Raw genomic sequence first — 24741 nt, forward strand, 5'->3', positions numbered from 1 at the left:
TTACTATGCACCTCCTATCAGCTTTCACATTTCCACAAGCAAAAGGTCTATTAATAGAATTACCACAGAGGTAATTTTTTTTCAACCCAAATTTTTCAACCAAAATTACCACCTCCTTTATATCAATTTATGAAATACTCACTAATCCATCTGTTTATCTAAATTATAAAATGGGAAACGTCCACTTCTCCCTCTCAACTAAATTATTTCTGAGACATATCCATATCAGTTGAATGAAAAACAATAATATTTTTACTAATCCCTATATTTACCTAAGCCAGGATTCCTCAACTGGCAGTGAATCTATTTGGCCACCCAAGACTGTAAAAACACCAGCAAATCAGCTCCAAGTGACTTTAATTTTGGAAAACTTCCAAAGTATTCTCACGCATAATGGAGAGATACACTGAGTATACCAAACATTAAGAACACCTTCCTAATATTGAATTGTAGGCCCCCTTTTGCCCTCAGAACATTCTCAATTCATCGGGGCATGGACTCTACAAGGTGTCGAAAGCATTCCACAGGGATGCTGGCCCATGTTAACTCCAATGCGTCCCACAGTTATGCCAAGTTGGCTGGATGTCCTTTGGGTGGTGGACCATTCTTTAAAAACACGGAAACTGTTGAGCGTGAAAAACCCAGCAGTGTTGCAGTTCTTGACACAAACCAGTGCGCCTGGCACCAATTACCATACCCCGTTCAAAGGCACTTAAATATTGTCTTGTCCATTCACAATCCATGTCTCAATTGTCTCCAGGCTTAAAAATGCCCTTCATCTACACTGCTTAAAGTGGATTTAAGTGACATCAATAAGGGGTCATAGCTTTCACCTGGATTCACCTGGTCAGTCTGTGTCATGGAAAGAGCAGGTGTTCCTAATGTTTTTTATACTCAGTATATGTGATCATGTACAAATGTAAGTAATGTTTGAAATGGTTATGTTTTAGTCAAATATTATTTATGTTTGTGCTTCTTGCGGTCAATTTGCAGTCTATTATTTGTAATTATGTTCCGGCTCCCTGACCATCCGCTCAAGAAGAAATGGGCCAGCAGCTGAATCTAGTTGATGATCCCTGACCTAAACTGATTATGAAGTGAGAAACGTCCTCCTTCCCTCTTCCCGGTCCCTCCTCCCTCTCTTGTTCTCTGTCCTTGTTTTCTATCTCACCCCCCCCCCATCCCTCCTCGTGTTCCATGGGGCAGTTCAGAACCGTAGCTGGAGAACCCTAGTGACGTCCCTGTGTGGCCTAGACTCAGCGCATGTCACACAAACATTTGCCTGCTGCTGCCGTGGGCCGGGCCTCTCTCTTCCCTCTCTCACCCGTTTCCCCCATCCTCATTTCCTCTTTCGCCATAAAAGGGAACACAACATTCTTATCTCACTCTGAGAATGACATCGCTCTGAGCCCTGGAAACTCAAGTCTATATCTAGAGTCAGACATCTTTCTTTACCTTGCCTTCTGTTTCCCCAGTCAGATATCTTGTACTGTTAGTGTTACAGGTTGTTGTATTGAACTGTAACAAAGAATTGTAACAAAGACATGACTTGAATAGCCTGCCATTGCATCGGCAAGTCATCTAAAGAGAAACTAGTTATGAATATGATGGCTAACCATATTCTATAAGATGAACAGGTGTTCCTGTACCTGTTTGTTTACTGACTGTTAATTCATGGAGATGTTATTTTTGCTGCTCCTGTAGACACAGTATCAATGGGACAATAAAGACAGCAAAGATGCTTTACAGAAGCAACCTGCTTTTGGCATCCCTCGGAGTGATGCCATGCACTATTCCTAGAACTCTTTAGCTAATTCTTAGAACTACAGCTCGATCTGCAGATCTCCCTAGCCTTGCCTAGGTTGCACCTCTGCTCAGTCAGTCCAAATCTTTTCTCAGACGGATACATAGCTATATATGCAGAGGAAATAGAACTATGACTATTGTTATTCACTGGGCAGATTGCCTGAAAATAGGTAGCATTGTTCCACCATTTATATTATACATTGGAAGTGTGTGCAACATCTGTATAAATACGATTGAGTACAGTGCTGCTTCACTGCACCAGAGAGCAGCGTTGTTTGTTCTGAGCTTTAATTAGAGCGCAATTACATTTCTATGGGGACAAATGTATCTACAAACATATGGCTCTGTCAACTGTTTGTCCAGCTATGGCTACAAATTGTATTCAGGGGGGCCGCGGGGACATAAAGTGTATGTATGGTAAATGATTTAAAGAACTCCGAAAATATGTATTTGTCTTGGATAGTTTTCATATCCCATATAGATTGTGCTGTATAAGGAGAATTTGGTTATGGACTAATATTCGTGTCAATAAATCATTACCTTTTAATGCCGTTTTTGGAGGTGAGGGACAAAGCCAGCGAGATTGATAGGCACATATGGTTCATGCCCATGTAATCACCAAGTACTGTACTTGTGCATGGCAAAACCCTTCATCTCTCTTTACATCCTTGTAATCAACAACATGATCATCAACAACAACAATACCCTTGTCTGGAATGGCGTCCATTTCCTCTTCTACTGTAAGTAACCTTCTTCCAGTCAGAAATGTGGACACCCACCCTCATCACCACCTCCTCCGCATACCCCCAGTCAGACACTTTCTGTCAGAGATGAGTTGAGGCTGAATGAGGCAGGCATCTTGGAGAACCAGACGAGTGGAGTATGTCTTGGCTTGGACCTATCAGAAGGGCTTCCTTCTCGGCTACAGGCTGTGCCTGGATTGCTGCCTCGTCCTGACTTCTGCACTTATCCCGTCAGGGTTTTCCACCTCCTCCGTCCTTCATCTCTCCCCCCGCCCCTCCCACTTTTCTTGGGTCATACATCATGTCTACTGCCTGAGATACAGTCTGTTACACTGTCATTCAAGGGCAATGAATAAACCAAGAAACAAACAAAGCGCAGTGAGAGGAGAGGTGGAGGGATGAGCAGGGCTCAGGGAGCGGAAAGTCTATACAGACGAAATAACTCCTAACTGTGGTGTGTGCTGGAGAACTGGCACTTTGAAAATAGTCAGCGCAAGTACATCATGAAATATAACTTCACGGAATCAACACCCTAGGAATAAGATGACATTTCACAAAAGTGAACTATCCCTTTAAACACACAACTTGTATGCTAATCTGTCGATGTGATGTCATTAACATCATATGGATGTATATTGATAATAACCAATACTGATCACCAAAACTCTCATAATAAAGACTGATATATTATCTAATGATTTATGTTATGATAAAAAACACTGAGATGTCATCAGAGGGAGATACTACAAGTAAATAGTGCAGAGTTATCCCCATAGAAGCACCCCTACTTGTTTGAACAATACTATTGCTGCTGGACCATATTTAGTCACTGGGGCCCAGGCCACCTGCGCTAGACTTTTAAGCTGCCCAGATTCCATCCAGACCCCACAGTCCTTATATGGCACAGTGCGTTGCGTCTCTGCATTTCTCTCTCTTTCTCTCTCTCTCCTTTCTCCTTCCTTACTACACACCATCCTCCCTGATCTTGATGTTGACCAGAGACCCAGCCAGCAGGTTTCCAACCCCTAGTCATCCCCCTCCATCTTGGTCCCTTGAACTGTCATCGTCGTTTTGCACACATACCAATGGTGATGTGCTGTTTGGCACCGGAGAGAGGCCCAGTCATGGCATCACAAAGCAAGGTGATTTATTGAGCCAATCAGGAAGTGTCCTTATATAGGACGTTCCATTGGACTAGAGATAGAGGAGCTGGAAAGAGGGAGAAGAGGGGAATGCGATGTGTGTAACAATATGGGGACACACAAACATGTGGGATGCATCCCCTTCCTCCCCCATCCTCCAGTAGTGTGTATCAAGGGGAATCTCTCTCTTCCGCCTCCTCTAAAGTCCATCAAGATATATTTTCTCCTCTGGTAACAGCTGGGCTGCCTTGTTGGGAGTGGGACTGCACCCTTGTATATACAATAGTACTGTATGTCAATGGGACTGGACCACAGAGCCTCTGGGACAAAGTGCCGTTAAACATCATCAGAAGTGTCATGGACATCAGCCGATGGAGATGAATTGCCCATATTATTTATTTTGACAGGCCTAAGTACCATCAAGTGAACAGACAGACTGGAGAGACACAGACTGTATATATATCCATGGGATATACTGAGATTCCCGTGATTTAGAGTTCAAAATAGAGAAAAGAGAGCCAAGTTTGAGTTAAATTGATGTCATTTCCGAAGGTTCTGTGTGATATGATGTGTGCTGAGGGCTCTTGGTTTTGATGGAAATGTGCCATTTGGAAAGAGACAGTGACGTGTCAATCCTAAACATCATCCTTAAAAACGGACAAATGACAGTGATAACCACTGTTTACTATAGATGTTGTTGCATCCTTGACCTCCTCCGGCCATGTTCCCACAGTAGGTCCATGGGAGGGTCAAATAGTCCTTGGATGACTCATCACCCACATATTCAACAGTTTCTATGAAGGTATAATATTAAATGATTACCATTCATTTAATTGCACATACAAGTAGGCTATACATATCTACTGTACACACACCCCATAACGTTTGCCATTATGCTCACTGAAAGAAAATGAATATGAAGAGATATTAAAGTGTACTATGCATACCAGATTACTATAAAGTGTGTCCGCGTCAAATTAAAATACGCATGTGCGCGCAGCCAAATTGCAATTCGTTGTGCTTTTCAGCGTCAAGTACGCTGTGTACGCTTCAGTACCACGGAGTTTTCAAACAGTACCGTCTTGGACAGTACTTTTGCGCTCTGCGGTAGAATTGGATGCTTTTCTGCTGTCAGATCAGAGAGAGGAGGGTCTGCGCGTGCGACTCCACCCTCCGGGTTTAAATGGTAAAGCGAGGTATTATACCAGGGTAATTTGGACTGTTCGTCTTTGGAGTAGGCTACCCTGTCAACCGCAGGACGCTCCAAACCATAACTTTCCAAAACCCCCCTGCTGATTCGAATTCATCAAATTTGTAAGTCATTTATTTTTATGCAAGGCCATTGTTTTACTTTGATACAAATTGGAGAGAGTGAGAGTGCACTTGTTGTTTTGCGCGCACTTTTATTACGCACGCTTAGCGACATTGATTGTGGCTCTTGAAACTTGCATTTTTGTTCAACATATGTAGCCCATATTGAAATTCCTTAATGTGTTTAGGTTTCAAACACTGCATGTATTACTGAACAAAATGACCAGAAATAGATATCAGATCTCAATTGTCACTGTTGATCTCTGTTACAATTGCATGCTTTTGACAGCTGTTTTTGCATGACTCTAATTTAAATGCAGAACAAGCCAAATCACCCCAGAAGAAATTACCATCAGTGGTAGCCTATACAATGTAACTGCTGTGCTGACATCTGTCTGACCACAGTCATATGATGATGTGGTTAAAGAGTCTGTGACCTTTGCATGTTGGCCATCTTTATCAGCGAATTCTTCCCTTTATCAGTGATGCACAACATTGCCTAACAATGCCTTTCTTTACCATGTTTTCTATACCCTAACCAGTAATGCTATCTATACAGTAGCCATGTTATTTATACTGTAACTGCTTGGAATAACAGCTTGACTGAATTATTTACACCAGTAGTGCCATGCCATATGGTATAGAAAGTAAGGGGAAGTTGACTTTGTATATCTGAAAGAAGAAACAGGCTGAACGCTAACCAGGGTGTTTCCTGTTCTCCTAATATGGTAGTTTAAAGCTGTCTGTCTGTCTCGATGCCGAACTTTGTGGTGTGGTGGCTCAGAGTAGACTTGTCACTTGTGAGAGTCCTATCCTCTCCAGTTTGCAGTGACACAAACCAGCATCAAACTGGAAAATGTCTGAGTGAGCAGAAAAACATTGGGGTCATCATCATAGTAACTGCGGTTGACCTGATGTTGAAACATAACCTAGTAGTTTGCTGACAGGAAAAGTGATTATCATATGATTATGCTGCATGGGAGTTTGAGTAAAGCAAGCATGTGGTTTTCTATCTCAGTCTGAGGACTTTGTTACTGCTCAGCTATCTTGTCTCTGGTTGACTTTGGAGATTCATTTTGACGGTCTTTGTCGATCCACCACAAAGAGCCTGCAGCATCATCTAAATGATGTTTTCAACCGACTTTCATCCAAGTTTTTTGGTGAACTAAAGCACTGCTCTAAGGCACAAGTGAAAACAATATGGTCAGAAGGTCTATCAGGAGAAAATAAAAGCAGATACTTTTAGAGGTGGAGAACGGCCAAACTGCCCAATAAGAAGAGAGATGTTTGGAGTAAGCAACACGTAAGACACAATCGCAGTAGAACCCAAGACTGAAATGCATCGTACTCTGACTATCTCTGGGCAGGTAGTTACAACATTAACCTTAATAATGTTTAAATGACCAAACACAAATGTGAGTTCATAGGCTTCATTCTTATTCAATGTTACAGGACCAGGCTTTTACATTTTTATTTGGATGTACTGGATTGGAGTGTTGTTTATTCATCATCACATACCTCAGCATGCAAATCTATTTGAATCTGGTATCATTACACCCGGTTTTCGCCCACTAGGATAACTGTGTCTGTATTTACATGTGGGCCTATTGCAGTTCATCAGGACTCAGAGCACAGCAGATCAGTTGCCTGGCTACCCAAACTCCTTGCTCCGGCCAAACGCTACGTTTCTTCTCCACAATGAGTCTGGATCTAAGTACTTCCCTGACGATTTCTAGAACGCAAACACATTCTAACTGGTCCCAGAAACCCAACTGCTTTTAGATTTTTTTTTTATTGACATTGATACTCTGATTGGTTAGAAATGATCCTATTGCTGATGACTTTGTTTTGTCCAACACACCTCATTTTGACATCACCATAAACGCCTTCAATGATGGCAGTCTCAGACTGAAGTATGTAGTGAACATACAGCAGAGCTGAGTTTGAGTCATCAGGCAAGAAAATCAGGCCCTTGTGTTAGTTGATACAGTATACCAGCCGATATACCAGAGTAGGGAATGTGTTAGATACTGTGATAGTTTGGGAGAATTACCTTTATTAGGCCTAACTCTTATCCTGGCATAGCTGAGTGCAATCCATTTGAGTCGTCAATGCTTGATGATACAGTGTTTAGTAACAGTACAGTAACTATTAGGAAATTCGTTTTTGCAAAGAAGCCAGGAATCAGGGAAGGGATGGAATGATGAGGGAGAGGGTAAAGCCTTTCACAGGCCCAGGGGTCACCATTCAGCCCCTACAAATAGAAAGGTCAAGTGGTCTCCTGGGCAACCAGCCCATTCATACACAAATCATTTAAACAGTGGTTAATTTGGAACTGAGCGGGTCAGTGGATGTGCGTGTAAGACCACAGGAGGTTCCACTCTTTAATTAAAATGGTTCCTACTCAATCTCTATCATACTATTATGTGATGAGTTGGACATTTGGCCCAGTCTGGTTAAAGATCAGCAGTATCAAGGACTCAATCACTCCTTCAGGTATTTGCTGTACATCGCTGTAGTGTACTAGATACCAGGGTTAGATACGACAATCAATGAGTTCTTATCTGATGATACATGAAGTGATTCCTTATCTTCTGGCTTTGCTTCCTGGAAAGACCAACTTTGCTACTGAGAATTTCACCATCATTTTACTGTACCCTCCCCTTCCTCCTCTTCTCCTCTCCTCCCGCTCCTCTCTTCTCTACCCTCTTTTCCTCTGCCACTCATTCTCCTGACAGTATTGACAAACAGAATCTTCTGAGACTCCTCTCCACCTCATCCTCCCTCCTCATTTTCTCTCCCTATCATGCTCTTCAAGTACGGTCTTAGTCTCTAGCCAGGCTGGACTGCTTCCTATCAGCAAACTGCCCCCCTGTCAACCCCCTACTCAGACAGCTGTCCTCAGTGTACACTGGCTGAGAACAAAGGTGAACCCGCGTTGACACGAGATGAAGAGCGAGACGGAGAGGAGAGAAGGGGGTGAGGAACCACTGACCATGCGTTGACACGACAAGAAGGGAAGGAAGGTGCTGAAATGTTAAGGATTAGGGATAAGAGAGAAAGATATATATATATATATATATATATATATATATATATATATATATATATATATATATATATATATATATATATATATATATATATATATATATATATATATATATATATATATATATATATATAAATAAAACTAGTAGAGAGAGAGAGGTCTAAATTGTTTGAGAGGTGCAGAAAAGTTCAAGCGAGTGATGACACTTGTCTTGCTGCATCTACAGTAACAGTACTGAAGGGGAGTGTCAGGAAAAGTCCACTTATCCTCAGTCAGTAAAGGAAATAGTTCATACTGAATCAGCTGTAATGTCTCCTCTTCATACACAACCTTGGACTACTGTGTTAGAGCTGCATGGTGTTGTGTACTAGTACGGCCCCAGTTTATTCTGTGCTGTGCTCTACAACCATTGCAAATAAGGAACAGGATAGAGGACAATGTCCTTTTTCCTAAAAAATTGTGTTTCAATCTGGCTAAGTGGATATTTATGCTTTTGTGTGTAGTTTGGCTCTGACTGGTCCCAGGGGACGCAGTGACAATCTTTCCCAGGATGACTTGTGACTTGTTTGCATAGTTCCCATTTCTAGTCGTAGAAAGAGCATGCCAGTCTGTAACTGTGACTGGGCTGGATAGGAATGATGGGTGCAGGGACTCCATGATGTAGTGCAATGGATTATAGTCCGAATCTTATCGAGCAAGAGTAGTTTGATTTACCAGCACAAAGGTCAACATTTATTATTAATTATGTCTTATGTCTGCGTAGTCTGATTGGACTTTAATGATTCTGACACACATTATCTTTTTAGACACTAGTACTATAAACTGGATACATTGCAATGGAGGCTGCTGAGGGGAGGACAGCTCATAGTAATGCCCGGAATGGAGTCCATGCAATGGCATCAACCACATGGAAATCACATGTCTGATACCATTCCATTGATTTCATTCCAGCCGTTATTATGAGCCGTCCTCCCCTCAGCAGCCTCCACTGACCCGTTGGTGTTTCTATTAGGGTGTTAAACACAGCAAGTTATTACCAAGATTCCAGTAATGCGTTCATAACAGCACTGAATGATAAAATACCAGCACTGAGTTTGCCATAGAACTGTGCACCTGCCGTGGCTCCACTTCCTACAGGTATGACTCAGAGCCCAGCAGCTAGCTAGCTAGCTAGCATCGCTCCCACCACCACACTACACTGTACAGCCACAGAAAAGAACAGCACAGCATGAACCATGAACATGAAAACCCCCCAAACGAGCTCTCCCACTCCGTCCGTGTTATCATTTTGGAGTAAACTCCAAATTGCGTGGACCAGCTGTAGACATACTCTTCCCTATAAGGGCTTTGTTTGGGAGTTGAACTTGCCTGGCTGTTTAGGTCCATCGAAAGGCCTGCTCCAGAGAAGCAGGCCATATATGGGCATCACAGCACGGGACTGCAATGTAGCGGACGGTGCTGCACAGGGGAGAGAGGGATTTGTTTGTTTTTTACTTTGTTGGAGCATTTATTTTCTGATTAGGGTATGGGTAAACCCCTCACTTGTAAAAGTGTATAGTACTTACAGTACATGAGTTGAGGAGATCGATGTAAGTCCTTATCGCATATGGTACAGTTACTTAGAACTCGTTTCCCAGAGTCTATCTTCATATCTAAACTAGGCACTATAATGGTTGTAGTCTCCCTTGTGGCTCGTGTGTGAGCGTGTAGGAGGCTAAGCCCGAAGGGGGGGGGGGGGGGGTCTGTGAGAATTACTGTATTCTGGGAGTTTCTGGATGGATGAAGAAATGTTATTAACCCTTTGAGTGTCCATGCCTTCTGTGGACGTATGGCTGGCAGTGGTAGGAGAGTGTATACGTAGTGTCTGACTCATACACCATTTAGTTAATAACCCCTTGAGTATGTTTTTGAAGTGCTGGACTGAAAACAGAGTTTTCTGGGTGAGAAAGTATTTACAGAAAGAATCATGCAATTTATGGAGTTATACCACTTCTTTTGATATTTTTGTAATGGCTCGAACTTCTTGACCCCTGACCTTGTGGTTGCCGTGTACGACCCAGACCCATAACCCCCTTCTCTCAGAGTCAATGACTAGCCAAACCATAAACACATAAACCAAGTCAATCCAACCCAGTCTTTTAACATTTGAAAATGTCTTCACTCTTTCTCCCACCAGCCCCCCTATCTCTATCCCCATCTCCAGCTGCCCCCCCCCAAAAGACAGAAGATTGTAAAAGATCCAAGATCCTCCTCCGACCACCAAGATGGCTAATAAAAAACAGATGACTGAGGACGAGAAGTTCCTCTTCCTGGACAAGGACTTCATCAACAGTCCCATGGCCCAGGCCGACTGGTCAGCCAAGAAGCTGGTGTGGATCCCCTCAGAGAAGAATGGCTTCGAGGCAGCGAGCGTCAAGGAGGAGCACGGGGATGAGTGCCTGGTAGAGCTGGCTGACAACGGGAAGAAGGTGACGGTGAATAAGGATGATATCCAGAAGATGAACCCTCCCAAGTTCAGTAAGGTGGAGGACATGGCCGAGCTCACCTGCCTGAACGAGGCTTCAGTGCTGCACAACATCCGGGAGAGGTACTTCTCCGGGCTCATCTATGTGAGTTGGACTCTCTACTTTCACACAGATACACACAGTCATACTTGTACAGTACACACTCTACACAACCTGAGGTAAATGAATTCTGTCCCACTGGGACAGACGTCAATTCAACGTCCATTCCACTTTGGTTCAACTTCATTTCCTTGAAATGACGTCGAAACAACGTTGATTCAACCAGTGTGTGGCCAGTGTGATAGGCCCATCTACATGAGAATATATGGTCGTAGAAGCACACAGACCCATAAATACTCACAATAATACACAGTCTTCACAACCTTAGGAGGAGGTCCTTGCTACCAGCAAAAAGGACTGTGATACACATGACAGTCAAGGGTAATTTAATAAGTGTAGAATAACCACGTTGGCTTATTATCAGTAATCAACAGGTTGGTTCGAGCCCTGAATGCTGATTGGCTGACAGCCGTGGTATATTGGCCATATACCACAAACCCCAGAGGTGCCTTATTGCTTAATAATAACTCTGCTCATCCTTGTTTTCTCTCTGCAGACATATTCTGGCCTGTTCTGTGTAGTGGTGAACCCATACAAGATGCTGCCCATCTACTCTGAGAAAATCATTGAGATGTACAAAGGGAAGAAACGCCACGAAGTTCCCCCTCACATCTACTCCATCACTGACAACGCCTACAGAAACATGATGCAAGGTAGGTTCATCGTTCATAGTTACACCTCTTCCTGTTACTGTAGCTTCTTTGTCTGGGAAGGCAGGATTGGCGTCGATTCAATTCAGTCCATCAATTGACTGAAATGAAATGTTTGGAATTTCAGTTTACCTGCTGAATTGACTGAAATGAATAACATTTGATTTGATCCCAACCCTGCTTGAAGGCCATGGTATCTCACCACAGCTATTCTTCCTATCTAGCTAGCTACTATCTTGGGAGAATTTAAAAGTGGTTTGTATAATATCAGCTGCTACAAAACAGTGATTGCAACAGTCTTGTGTCAGCTGTCTTTATGTCAACAAACCAACAAAACAACATTTTCAATAACTCAACGATAGCTAACTCTTCAATACTCTTCAAAAGGTACAATATTTTATAAACTCAGCAGCAGCTGAACTGCAGTGCAGAATACTGCAGAGATATAATTAAGCAATAAGGCCCGAGGAGTGGTGGTAAATGGCCAATATATCACAAACCCTGAGGTGCCTTATTGCTATTATAAACTGGTTACCAACATAATTAGAGCACTTAAAATAAATGTTTTGTTATACCCGTGGTATACGGCTGTGAGCCAATCAGCATTCAGGGCTCGACCCAACCAGTTTATAATGCACATGGGCCATATACCACAAACACCCGAGGTGCCTTATTGCTTAAATATACTATAGCCTTACACGCTCTATCAATGCCCTCAATGGTCAAAAACCTCTCTTCCTGAAGTATGTGGGCTGTGAAACTGCATAAAAACAATGTGAAAACAGCTTACTTCAATGAAAGCTAATGAACAGAAGCAGAAAAAGCCTTTTAGTAGCTCATTCAAAGAGATCTGGACACGAGGTGACGATGGGCTAACTCTGCTTACAGTAAATGCCAGTAAAGGGCTCTTAGCTAGCCCCTACAGTGCTAAGACTGAGAGAGGACAAGAGGCTAATATCCTGATGTGGACAACTCAGCATTTCCCACAAGGCTTTGTTATGTGGTGCCAGAGGTCAGGGGTCATGCGGACCTAGTTGACCCCAAGGATTTTATAAGAATTCTGGGGGATTTTCAGAGGAGCTTACTGACATCTAGCTTTAGAGAGATGGAGGACAGGAAGTCGGAAGACAGTTCCTGTTCGAATCTTCAATAAAATATGCTCTCCATTTTGCCTTTTCTGTCTGTTGCTTTAGGATTAAAGATAAACTATGGAAGTTTAAGTTGCTAACTTCTGACAATATTTCTGTCCATTTAAATTACTCATTTTGGCCCAAAAGCAAAAGTTCCCAGAGACAAACATTTCCATATTTACCTCTTTGATTCAAGCACTTGTATAATTTGTTATTGTAAATTCTAATCAGATTGTAGATATCAGCCCCTTTTTTATGTTTAAAATTCTACATTTGACATTTTAGCTGTAATTAAATGTTAACAGTTTATTTAAATGATCATCACTTTTGTGACAGTACATGTCAATTATGCGAAGATAAATGACACTATACAACAACATGTTCTCACAAGGGCTTTGTGGTTTTATCACATTTCTAAGACTGCCTTTTTTACAGCCAGTCACTTTGTTGCTTATCATGCATCAAAACAACTTAGATCTGACTCACTCAAACAAATTAATAACCACACGAAACAGACAAGGCTGTTGTTCTTCTGCTAAGTTTGTTGGCATACCACGTTCCTTACCAAGTCACTACTTCAGCATGGCTACACTTCACCAGTTTTACACCACTGAGCCAAACGTATCGCACTGGCCTGCTTACTCGTCTACGGTAGTTGTGAAAAGAATGTGACACAAATGTATCTGAGTCAGCACAGCATGGTTCAGGTTGGTACGATAGTCTAAAAAGAGTATTGGTGAACCTAACGTTGCAGTCAAACAGCAGATAGTCACCTCCTTGGGAAAAAACAACACCATCTCTCCTTTAGACCTCATTTTGACCCTTTTCTGACCAATGGGGTCCTCCCAGAACATGACCTTGAAAGCACATTGTAAATGATGTAAGAACCAACCCTCTCCATTGTTCAAAGTGCTGCAGCATGATGAGAGAAGTTAGAATAAGCCCTGTGATGCTGGCCAAGTAGAAACACAATGACCTCACTCCTACTCGAGCTCAAGTTCCCTATTATGTAGTACTGGGTTTAAGCGCTGGATACATTTCTAGTCATACATTACAAAGAGGAGAGCAAACACACTGACTTGACTATCCTCTGTTTTATCAGTCACTCCAACTTCATAAACTTGAAACCTCATGTTTATATCATTTGGATTTAGGTCTTAGATGGACTTTCTTACACTCGTAAATCACAGGTTAAGCCTGTATGTGTGTGTGTGCAGGATACCGTGCTTGTGTGTGTGCATTATCTTTGAATTTACACATATATACACACACACACACACACACACACACACACACACACACACACAATGGATCCCCCTAGGAGCTGCCTGCAGTTCTGTGGGTTCTGGTCAGGTAGCATTTGACATTCCAGCTTAGTCAGAAGTAACACATTACTGTGTGTGTGTGCGAGCACGTATGGGTGTGTGCACGCAGCTCCTAGGGGGATCTGTCAGGTGAACAGGAAACAAGGCAGGTTGAGGTTAAACAAAACCACAACAAGAATGTTAAGCCCTCATTGCCTACATTTATGAATTGTGCCACTGACATGTTTATACCTACTTTGGAGTAGAATAACAAATAGTTAATCAATGTTTTTACCAGTGATTTTTGATTATTTTATTTTTTTACTATGTTTGATCTATGTTGGTCTATGATTGTTACTCGTTTTGATCTGTTTTGAGAAATGTGGAGTAATTTAAACAGCATTTTAGAATGTTTCTAGCTATAAAGATCTTTTAAGCTGCTAGATGTGTAGGTGTGCTTTTATGAAGAGTTTCTTTCCAAAACGCTATATGTCCATTTTCAGAAATGTTTGAAAATTAGCTTTTATTGTTTAAAGAATTTATGAAATAGATTTGGTTTTTTTTTCACTGTCTAATCATGGCATGGGGTTGTTCAATGACAGACATGTATTTGTTTTAAATCTCTCACTTGATGGTTTCATTTCGGAGAGACAAATAATCATGTTTTTTGCAAAACTATATATGTCTGCCTCAGTCTCAGAGAAATAAGTAGTACTGCTAGGTTTTACGAAGCCAAATGTAACAAATAACTACCTTTTTTTTATAAAAAAAACTGTACAAATGATACATTTGTGACATCAATATCTAAAAATGAATCAATACAGTAATATGAGTATGTAAGTATGTAAAACATTTACATTTGACATTTTAGTCATTTAGCAGAACAACTTAGAGTTAGTTCATTCATCTTGGGTGACCACATATCACAGTCAAATATACAGGATATGAACATGCCATTCCAGCTAGACAATGAAAATACACTGAGTATACCAAGTATTAGGAACACCTTGGATTCACCTGGTCAGTGTGTCATGGAAAGAGCAGCTGTTCCGTGTATATACACTCAGTGTATAGCTTTTTCAAAAAACAAACACATTTTAATACACACCTAAAATTTATAAATAAAAATCTGAGAACAATAATATTTGAGGGGGCCCTAAGCAAAATGTTGCATATTTCCTGCAATTCTACTCATTTTGTCATGGTGTGGAGAGAGAAATGTGCAGTTTTACAGCTCATTTCCTGCAATTCTACACAATTTATCATAAGGTGGAGAGAAATGTTTTTAATATGATATCTGACTGAGTGACTAACAAAATCAATAGGGGCCCTCCGGTCGGTAATTCGACCATGATAGCTGCCTAGACTAACTTAACACCCCCAAACATTTTGCTGACATGGGCTGACTGTCAGTGACTGACATAACTAGGGAAAAAAATGCAGATTCACAACATTTTGAAATTGCACCTTGTGTGTTCTACTATTCTAACTCCCAACAGTAAGTTAAGACCCCGACTCAACTTATTTTGTATTTATTTTTTATCAGAGGGGCCTACAAAAGCTGCCCATCTTTGGTGTAGTGTATAACTCATACTTTCTGTTGATATGCTGTATGTGTAGGAATCTACCATCTTAATTGCATGTACACACAGGAAATGTCAGTGTGTACATCTACAGCTATGGTGTGTGCATCCAGGGTTGTAAGTAAACATTATGACGATGGATGGTCAATAGCTCGCTGTCTACTCTGTCGCTATGTTTAGATTTGAGTGTTGGGAGTTTTTATTGTTGCTGATAGGATTTCCCACGACAGAATAGAGGAGATCCAAACCCCTAAGAGGGATGACTAATGGTATGGTCCAAACAAACACTTTAGAGGGGTGTCGCCGTGGCGATCCCTCCATGGGTCTACATGTACATTAAGAGGAGCAAGACTATCAACAACCTTGGCAGTGTCTGACATGGCACCCTATTTCCTACAGTGCATTCGGAAAGTATTCAGACCCCTTGACTTTTTCCAAATTTTGTTACATTACAGCCTTATTCTAAAATGGATTAAATAAATAACAAATCCTGAGCAATCTACACACAATACCCCATACTGACAAAGCGAAAACAGGTTTTGATTTTTTTACAAATGTATTAAAAATTAAATACAGAAATACCTTATTTACATAAGTATTCAGACCCTTTGCTATGAGACTCGAAATTGAGCTGAGGTGCATCCTGTTTCCATTGATCATCCTTGAGATGTTTCTACAACTTTATTGGAGTCCACCTGTGGTAAATTATATTAATTGGACATGATTTGGAAAGGCACACATCTCTCTATATAAAGTCCCACAGTTGACAGTGGGTGTCAGAGCAAAAAACAAGCCATGAGTTTGTAGGAATTGTCCATAGAGCTCCGAGTTAGGATTGTTTTGAGGCATAGCTCTAGGGAAGCGTACCAAAACATTTCTGCAGCATTGAAGTTCCTCAAGAACAAAGTGGCCTCAATCTTTCTTAAATAGAAGAAGTTTGGAACCACCAAGACTCTTCTTAGAGCTGGCCGCCTGGCCAAACTAAGCTATGGGGGAGAAGGGCCTTTGTCAGGGAGGTGACCAAGAACTCGATGGTTCCTCTGTAGAGATCGGAGAACCTTCCAGAAGGACAACCATCTCTGCAGCACTTCACCAATCTGGCCTTTATGGTAGATTGTTATATTGTCCAGTTGGAAGCCACTCCTTAGTAAAAGGCACATGACAGCCCGCTTGGAGTTTGCCAAAAGGCACCTAAAGGACTCTCGGACCATGAGAAACAAGATTCTACCAAGATTGAAATCTTTGGCCTGAATGCCAAGCGGCAGGGACTGGGAGACTAATCAGGATCGAGGGAAAGATGAACGAAGCAAAGTACAGAGAGATCCTTGATGAAAACCTGCTCCAGAGCACCCAGAACCTCAGACTAGGGCGAAGGTTCACCTTCCAACAGGACAACGACCCTAAGAACACAGCCAGCACAATGCAAGAGTGGCTTTGGGGCAAGTCTCTGAATGTCCTTGAGTGGCCCAGCCAGAGCCCGGACTTGAACCCGATCGAACGTCTCTGGAGAGACTTGAAAATAGCTGTACAGCGACGCTCCCCATCCAACCTGACAGAGCTTGAGAGGATCTGCAGAGGAATGGGAGAGACTCCCCAAATATAGGTGTGCTAAACTTGTAGCATCATACCCAAGAAGACTCGAGGCTGTAATCACTGCCAAAGGTGCTTCAACAACATACTGAGTAAAGAGTCTGCAAAAATTAATAAAAAAACGTTTTTGCTTTATCATTATGGGGTATTGTGTGTTGAGTGATGAGGGGGAAATGCACTGTATGTAGTGCAATACTTTTGACCAGACGCAGCCTTGCCCGTCTGCTACATAACAGATAAAAGTCTTAGATAATAGTCTTACAGCGTCTACACTTTCTTAAGTGTCTTAACAGTGTTATCTACAATCAGAGTCTCTGACAATTCTGTGAAATCTTGGCTCTCATCTCTCCTGGGAAGACTCACATTCCTTCACTAAGGCTTAGAAATTTGCCCTGCCTGCTCTTTGAAGTTTGAAGGGAATAGAGATGGGAAGTTGTCATGCGATTGGGTTTTTTGTAAAAAGTTTCAGCTGGTGAGGATGATTTGGATGATGATGATTGAAAAATGTTGTTTTTCCAATGCCATTGTCATAAGGGGAATTTATATACATCTCTTATATGAAATGTTCTGTTTGACGGTGATTTGATGACAGGTCTTGGCTTTATCTCTCTGGTGAACTCGTGATTGGGATGAGACTAGAGGGACTTTGGAATTTTCCCTTTAAACCAATTGTAATTTGGGAGACTCCTTCTCTCATATCTCTCTCTCTCTCTCTCTTTTCTTTCTCTCTCTCCGTATTTTATTTATCTCGCTTTTGCACTAGGAGATAGGGTGCCATTTCAGATTGGTCCCTACTCTGTTTGGTGTTTTCCCCCTCTCCCAATGCCTCCCGTTCCCCCGTGAGGTTCTACTCCCTGGCTCCGAGTTACATTTGGTGTCAGTGTTGTTTGAATCTGTTTTGAGCGTGTTTGGAAATGCTGCACAACCCTGGATGCCCCTCCTCTCCCTCTCTCCCCTCTGTGCCTTAATTAGGAAGAAAGGGGAACAGACAGCATTTTGCTGTGTGTGGAATGGAACCTAGCCCACTGCCAAGTCACGTCCAAAATGAGGAATAGCATCCTAGCGCTCGGTTCTTTCCAGCCTGAGCAAAGCCGTACAGGCTAGCCTGGCTAGTGTAGCCTAGCGTAGCACATGCCCAGTAGGACCAGGGATGGGAATGATGGCCAGTAAGGAGAGATTTCAATCTTTGGGGAGTTAAGCTAAATGACACAACATACGAGCCATGGGCTTTTTGTTAGCAGATAAGGATAATGCACAGGGGGATTAACTAACCCTCTCTGCTGCTCTCTATTTCTTTCTCTCTCTCTTTCTTTCTTTCTCGCTCTCCTTCTGCTCTCTCTCCCTCTACTCCCCCCCCCCCCCCCCCCCCCCGCTGTTTCACATAGGTCATGTTTAGATTGCACTGGGCTCCAAATACTTTAACTTGATAATTGAACTAATAATATCCAAATGGTCTTTCTCTCCTTAACAGCATTCCCCAGACTCCAGACACACACAAGCACATAAACACCCTGTCAAGCATTTAAAGGGGGATACTGTTTCGTTATATCCCTACATGGACCTTTAGTATTTTCCTAGGATTTGTGACGTAATCTATTTTTGGGTTCACATATCAGGAATTGATAGTCATCGTATTGCTTAACACATCAGGTGGACATATTTATTTTCCAAAATCAAAGCATTTAAAAAAAAAAAAAAAGTATTGTTTTCATGTTTTAGACATGGGAAAGCCCTACCAATTTCTCACTTGAGCAGTTGATTGAACTCATGCCCTGTTTGTACAAAGGTTCAACGCATGGCTGTACAAAGATGTGAATGCTTGGTTGATTTCTCTGGAGTAATAAAGTGTATGTTTCATATGATAGGCTGTGTGTGATCTGAGGACTGCACTGTACATCGAGACAAGAAACAACAGAACGTCATCATCGCTTATAAGTTATTACTCATTAGCACCACTACTGAATACATCATACAGGAAGAGTTATAAAAATGAAATACTATCCAAATGTACAGGTGGCAGATAAACATACCAATACTGTATATGATTTACACACGTTTAGAAATGATTAAGCGATATATCATTCTAAAGCAACTTAAAGTACAGTGAGTATGTTTTTGAATTTGTGGCCCTAGTGGGAATTGAACCCACAACCTTGGCGTTGCAAGCGACATGCTCTTACCAGAACCAGAAAAACACATCTTCTTGATTAACCAATCCAATTGTCTTACTATATGGTGTACTGATGTCAGATGCCCGTCTTTATACTGCATATGTGCATGTATGAGCAACCCTATCCTGACACAGGATTTAAATTTTTTCTGCAGATCGTGAGGACCAGTCCATTCTTTGCACGTGAGTAAAAAAAAGAAGACATTTGACACTACACTATCCACTACACTATCCACTACACTTCACACTATACAGTACGTTTGATCCTAAATTACACCTTGTTGTTTTTTCTCCCCACATTTTTCCTAGACGTCACATGGTTGGATGAGGGGGGGGGGGATTTGAGGAGGGGGATGTTGAAGAGGGAACAGTAACAGTTATGTAACCCATGGGTTACATAAACACCCACTGTGTCCGAAATGGCATCCTATTCCCTATGGGCCCTGGTCAAAAGTAGTGCACTACATAAGGAATAGGGAGCCATTTCAGACACAGCCACAGTTAAACAAATGAGATACCTCTAATGTCAACATTACCTTTTTCCAGCCTGCTACTGCACTACCCTAACACACTGTGGTCTGTCTGGTGGGATTGAACACTTTGGGGGACAACTATGGTGACATGTCTAATTGGTTTCACAATAAGGATGACAGGAAGTTCAGTGGGTATTTTGGTGAATCTTAGCTGAAATGCTCATGTCATACAGATGTAGGATTTTAATTTGAGACAGAGTGCTACAGCTGGAGAATAATCTTGCAGCATCAAGAAATGTGAATTATTTTGTGTGTCACAGGTGTCGTATAGAGGAGACCAAGGCGCAGCGTGTTGCGTGCTCATAATATATTTTGATGAAAAACGAACACTTAACAAAAGAAACAAAACAACAGCAAACAGTTCCGTCAGGTAACATACAACTAAACAGAGAACAACTACCCACGAAAACCCCAAAGGAAAACAGGCTGCCTAAGTATGGCTTCCAATCAGAGACAACGATAGACAGCTGCCTCTGATTGGAAACCATACCTGGCCACAACATAGAAAATGACAACATAGAATGAAACTCTAGACAACCCACATAGAAAACAGAAAACCCAACACATAGACAAAACACCCCCCTGTCACGTCCTGACCAATCTACTAGGGAAAAATGACCTCATACCAGGGTCAGGACGTGACAATGTGGATTATAATAAACATTTCTGTCGGGGTTGATGCATTTTTTGTTTATGGCAAATAAAGTCTGACATTTCTAAGTGGAAATTACAAACTTTAGAAGCCGTTTGAAAAGTCAAATACACTACAAGTTAGCATTTCCTGCTGTGCATGACAATGCTAAGCAACAAAATAGTGATCAAATTAAGATCCTACATCTGTATGTTGTGGGAACCATTATCCAGGGAGTTGTGGGGTTAGGGGTTAGAACACTTCTCTTGTCCTCTCTTTTCTTCTCTCCTTTCTCCTCTTCTCTCCTCCCCTCTCTCCTCTCAGAGAGACAGGAAGTGTGCCCTGTCCTGATTATAAAGACAGATAATTTTTTGTTTGGGCTCCATTTTGTTTGTTTACTCATTGCAGAGCAATTATTGAGAATCTCTCTGGGACTGGGAGAGAAATGGAATCTCTTGTCTCATTCTAGTTACTATATAGGCTAGGAGTTGTCAGGCCACACATTCATGAACATCTTTGGGCCCTAGTTCTAGGGGTTTTAGCTAGTCAGGTCTACTACACATAACAAAACCCAATACACTTCAGCCCCTCTTGGCATGTTGTTTGTCTTGTGCCTATTTACAGTAAGCCCTACTCTACAGTACGTCAGAGCACCTTTCCTGTCAAGCCTCCAGTGTACCCAGTAGAGGAAATGGGAGGGTCCCTGTCTAAAGTAGACTGCCCTGGAGCTCCGGGCTCCTTCTATTCTAAACCGATTGATGACAGGATGCAGCATTCTCTGATCAAATCGACTCACTTCCTGAAGTTTTGCCTGAACAATTTACCAGAGGAGGCTTATTTGGAGAAGTGGGGTTTCATTTTCCTGTTTGTTGTAGTCAGGGAATGGGAGGTCGGTAATGCAGTAGGGTTGTGGATGGAAGCAGGGAAGTTTGGAGCTATAGGGTTTCAAAATTCCAGAAGTGTTCCTAATGTTTCCCCCATGTTTTTCCAAAATCCCCGTTGAAAGATTCCTGGAATCAGTAGGAAAAAAATCAGAGACGACATCCTCCAACAGGGATTTCTGAAAAACCTGGGAGCTTTTGGAAAACAAATTCACCTCTAGTTGGGTCAGCTAGGTATAAGCTAGGTATAAGCATGCTCTCTATCCATATATAGGAGAAACATACGCTACGGGGAATGCCATTATTTGACATGCTCCCTGAGTGTGTATGAAATGAGACTGATGTATTGTAAAAACATATGAACCAGGGACTGACTGTGTTGTCGCCATAGTAGACAGGGGTTTGACCTGGTGACGATAGCATTACTTTGTGAAGTATGTTGATAAACATGACATAGCACATGTCATAACAAGTCATGGCATACATAGTCAACATACAGATGTTGGATCTTAATTTGATCACCCTGGTGCAGGATAATGTTTCTACAATGCAGGAAATGTAAAGGTTGTAGTGTATTTGAGGCTCAAGCTGAACCTCGGCAAGACGGAGCTGCTCTTCCTCCCGGGGAAGGACTGCCCGTTCCATGATCTCGCCATCACGGTTGACAACTCCCTTGTGTCCTCCTCCCAGAGTGCTAAGAACCTTGGCGTGATCCTGGACAACACCCTGTCGTTCTCCACTAACATCAAGGCGGTGACCCGATCCTGTAGGTTCATGCTCTACAACATTCGCAGAGTACGACCCTGCCTCACACAGGAAGCGGCGCAGGTCCTAATCCAGGCACTTGTCATCTCCCGTCTGGATTACTGCAACTCGCTGTTGGCTGGGCTCCCTGCCTGTGCCATCAAACCCCTACAACTCATCCAGGACGCCGCAGCCCGTCTGGTGTTCAACCTTCCCAAGTTCTCTCACGTCACCCCGCTCCTCCGCTCTCTCCACTGGCTTCCAGTTGAAGCTCGCATCCGCTACAAGACCATGGTGCTTGCCTACGGAGCTGTGAGGGGAACGGCACCTCCGTACCTTCAGGCTCTGATCAGGCCCTACACCCAAACAAGGGCACTGCGTTCATCCACCTCTGGCCTGCTTGCCTCCCTACCTCTGAGGAAGCACAGTTCCCGCTCAGCCCAGTCAAAACTGTTCGCCGCTCTGGCACCCCAATGGTGGAACAATCTCCCTCACGATGCCAGGACAGCGGAGTCAATCACCACCTTCCGGAGACACCTGAAACCCCACCTCTTTAAGGAATACCTGGGATAGGATAAAGTAATCCTTCTAACCCCCCCCCCTTTAAAGGATTTAGATGCACTATTGTAAAGTGTTTGTTCTACTGGATATTATAGGTGAATGCACCAATTTGTAAGTCGCTCTGGAAAAGAGCATCTGCTAAATGACTTAAATGTAAATGTTAAAAAGAGTTCTGAAGTTTGTAATTTACACTTTGACATTTCAAACTTGATTTTCCCATACGAGAATGTATCAACGTCTACAAAAATGTCCATTAATTATAATCCACATAATAATTCACATTTCCTGTTGCTGCTGGAATATTTTTCTGCTGTAGAAAACTGTCTCAAATTAAGATCCTACATCTGTAGGGCGGCAAACAATGTACTGTACCATCATCTTTTGAAGTCTAGAGATTTTAATTGCATTTATTATGACAATGTAATAGTATTTATATGATAGTGCTGTTTATAACAGCATTGTGTAGGCTTTGTGACAGACTCCTATTATAAATGGTTAGTTTTGTAAGATACATTTCACATAAAAGTGTGAACATAGACAAAACATGAGCTAATGGACTGCTGTTAGGGTGTGGTATGTTGACAATAACATGTTGTACACAGACACACACTGCAGTTTCCCATTCCATTGCTGAGTTTCTCCTCACAATCCTTAGTTAAAACCAAAATAAGAATGCATAGGAAGTAGCCACATAGCTCACTAAATCCTTGCTTGGGGTCTTGACATCTCATTTATATGGGGTCATCTCTTTCTCTTTACAAGAATTAGAGTGTCGTAAGAGACCTAGCATCATTTCCAAAAGTGAACCGACCTGGGTTCAAATGCTATTCAAACTCTTTTCTTTCAAATACTTTGAGCAGTTGCTCTATTCTGCCTGGAGTGCCAGATGGGCGGGGGTTGACTGTTTTGGGATTATTCTATTATGTCCAATAAACCAGGCAAGCTCAATCAAGCACAGACAAAGTATTTTAAATAATTTTGAATAGCATTTGAACCCAGGTTTGGAATGAAAATGGCCAAAGCCCAGGATGCTGACCAGCTATCCAGACCAGTGATCCATGGTGGCCACCCTGACCCTGGGATGGTTTAAGACAAACTGTGTTAGAAGAGGAATCCCCTCACTTAGATATACAGAATGAGAGGTCTCTGTCTCAGGGCCTATAGGTGTCTCAGAGGATATTTTCAGGGATTATGGAGTTCTGTGTTTTTACAGTGTGTTGAGGCCTGCGTAGTGTTGTTCTGGACCTGGTGTAAGGAGTGACGCTGTAAGTGGTGTGTGAGTTGAGGCCTGTGTGTGTTGATGCGCAGAGTTAGTGTAGTGTGATTTTAGGTTTTTGTATGACAGTTAATGTTGGGCCTGATGTGAGCTTGGTCTGTTGTATTTCGGTGAGGTATGAATGTTATGACGGAATTTTATGATAACATTCATAACGAATGTAGGTCTTCGTAGGAGAGTAGTGTGAATCAGACCTGATGTACAGTATATGCTGTAGTATGAGGTTACGACCTTGTATAGTGTGAGGGATATAGTGTGAGATGAGGTCCTGCGGTTGAGGTCCTGTGGATGAGGTACAGATGTAGGATCTTAATTTGATCACACTTTTTATTGTTGAGAATTTTTCTGCACCTCAGGAAAGGAAGATGGGCTTCATGATTTACATAAATTCACTGAAAACCTGCACTAACACACAATTATATAAACAGTATTGCACTTTTCATGTAGTCTACTTTTGGCCAGCTAATACTTTTGGCCAGCTAACCACTGATCAAGCAACATTATGGACTAAACGTTAAAATTATTATTTTGCTATGACAATATACGTCAAATTATGATCTTACATCTTTATGGTGGATACTAGATAGATTCCTGTCGGCCCCATGACAGACAGCCTCTGGTGGATCTTACAAACACCTCTCCTTTTATGGAGTTGTTAGAGCCAGCTGGACGCTAGACTGGGATCATTCAGACAGCAACATTGCGGTTGGCGTCTCCAGCATCTAGAGATCAAAGGCCAATAAACTACTCTCCCTCATCCTTCTGTAGTTTCCTACCTCTGTTAAATATGTCCAATACCCACCCTTGGCCTTCTGGTTTAGAGGTGTAGGATATGTCTAATACATTTGTTCCCTGCCTTAGTTTTCCTTAAGCCTCAAATACACTGGATTAGGAATGCTGTTTTACTAGATCTGCCTTCAGTGTACATGGGTCTTTCCAGGTTATCAGACTTTTTTCTTTGGACCCCCTGGTCTGGTAGTGGGTCAGTCTGACCCTTTAGTTTCCTTTCA

At 42.1% G+C, this 24741-nt stretch overlaps 1 protein-coding gene across 4 annotated transcripts in view; it reads left to right on the forward strand.

Annotated features, from left to right (window-relative positions):
* Window positions 1-4892: 4892 nt before the first annotated feature.
* LOC115147282 (myosin-11-like) overlaps window positions 4893-24741 on the forward strand; it is a 41297-nt gene continuing 21448 nt past the window's right edge. For 3 of the 4 annotated variants that reach the window (XM_029689438.1, XM_029689439.1, XM_029689440.1), the window contains exons 1-3: window positions 10319-10663; window positions 11175-11331; window positions 19261-19288. In XM_029689438.1, the coding sequence (XP_029545298.1) occupies window positions 10319-10663; window positions 11175-11331; window positions 19261-19288 (530 nt within the window). Of the gene's footprint in view, window positions 5006-10230; window positions 10664-11174; window positions 11332-19260; window positions 19289-24741 lie in introns of those variants that run through there. The other variant, XM_029689437.1, reaches the window with a different exon arrangement.

The sequence above is a fragment of the Salmo trutta genome, chromosome 14 (genome assembly GCF_901001165.1).
Source record: "Salmo trutta chromosome 14, fSalTru1.1, whole genome shotgun sequence".
In the NCBI taxonomy this organism is placed as follows: domain Eukaryota; kingdom Metazoa; phylum Chordata; class Actinopteri; order Salmoniformes; family Salmonidae; genus Salmo; species Salmo trutta.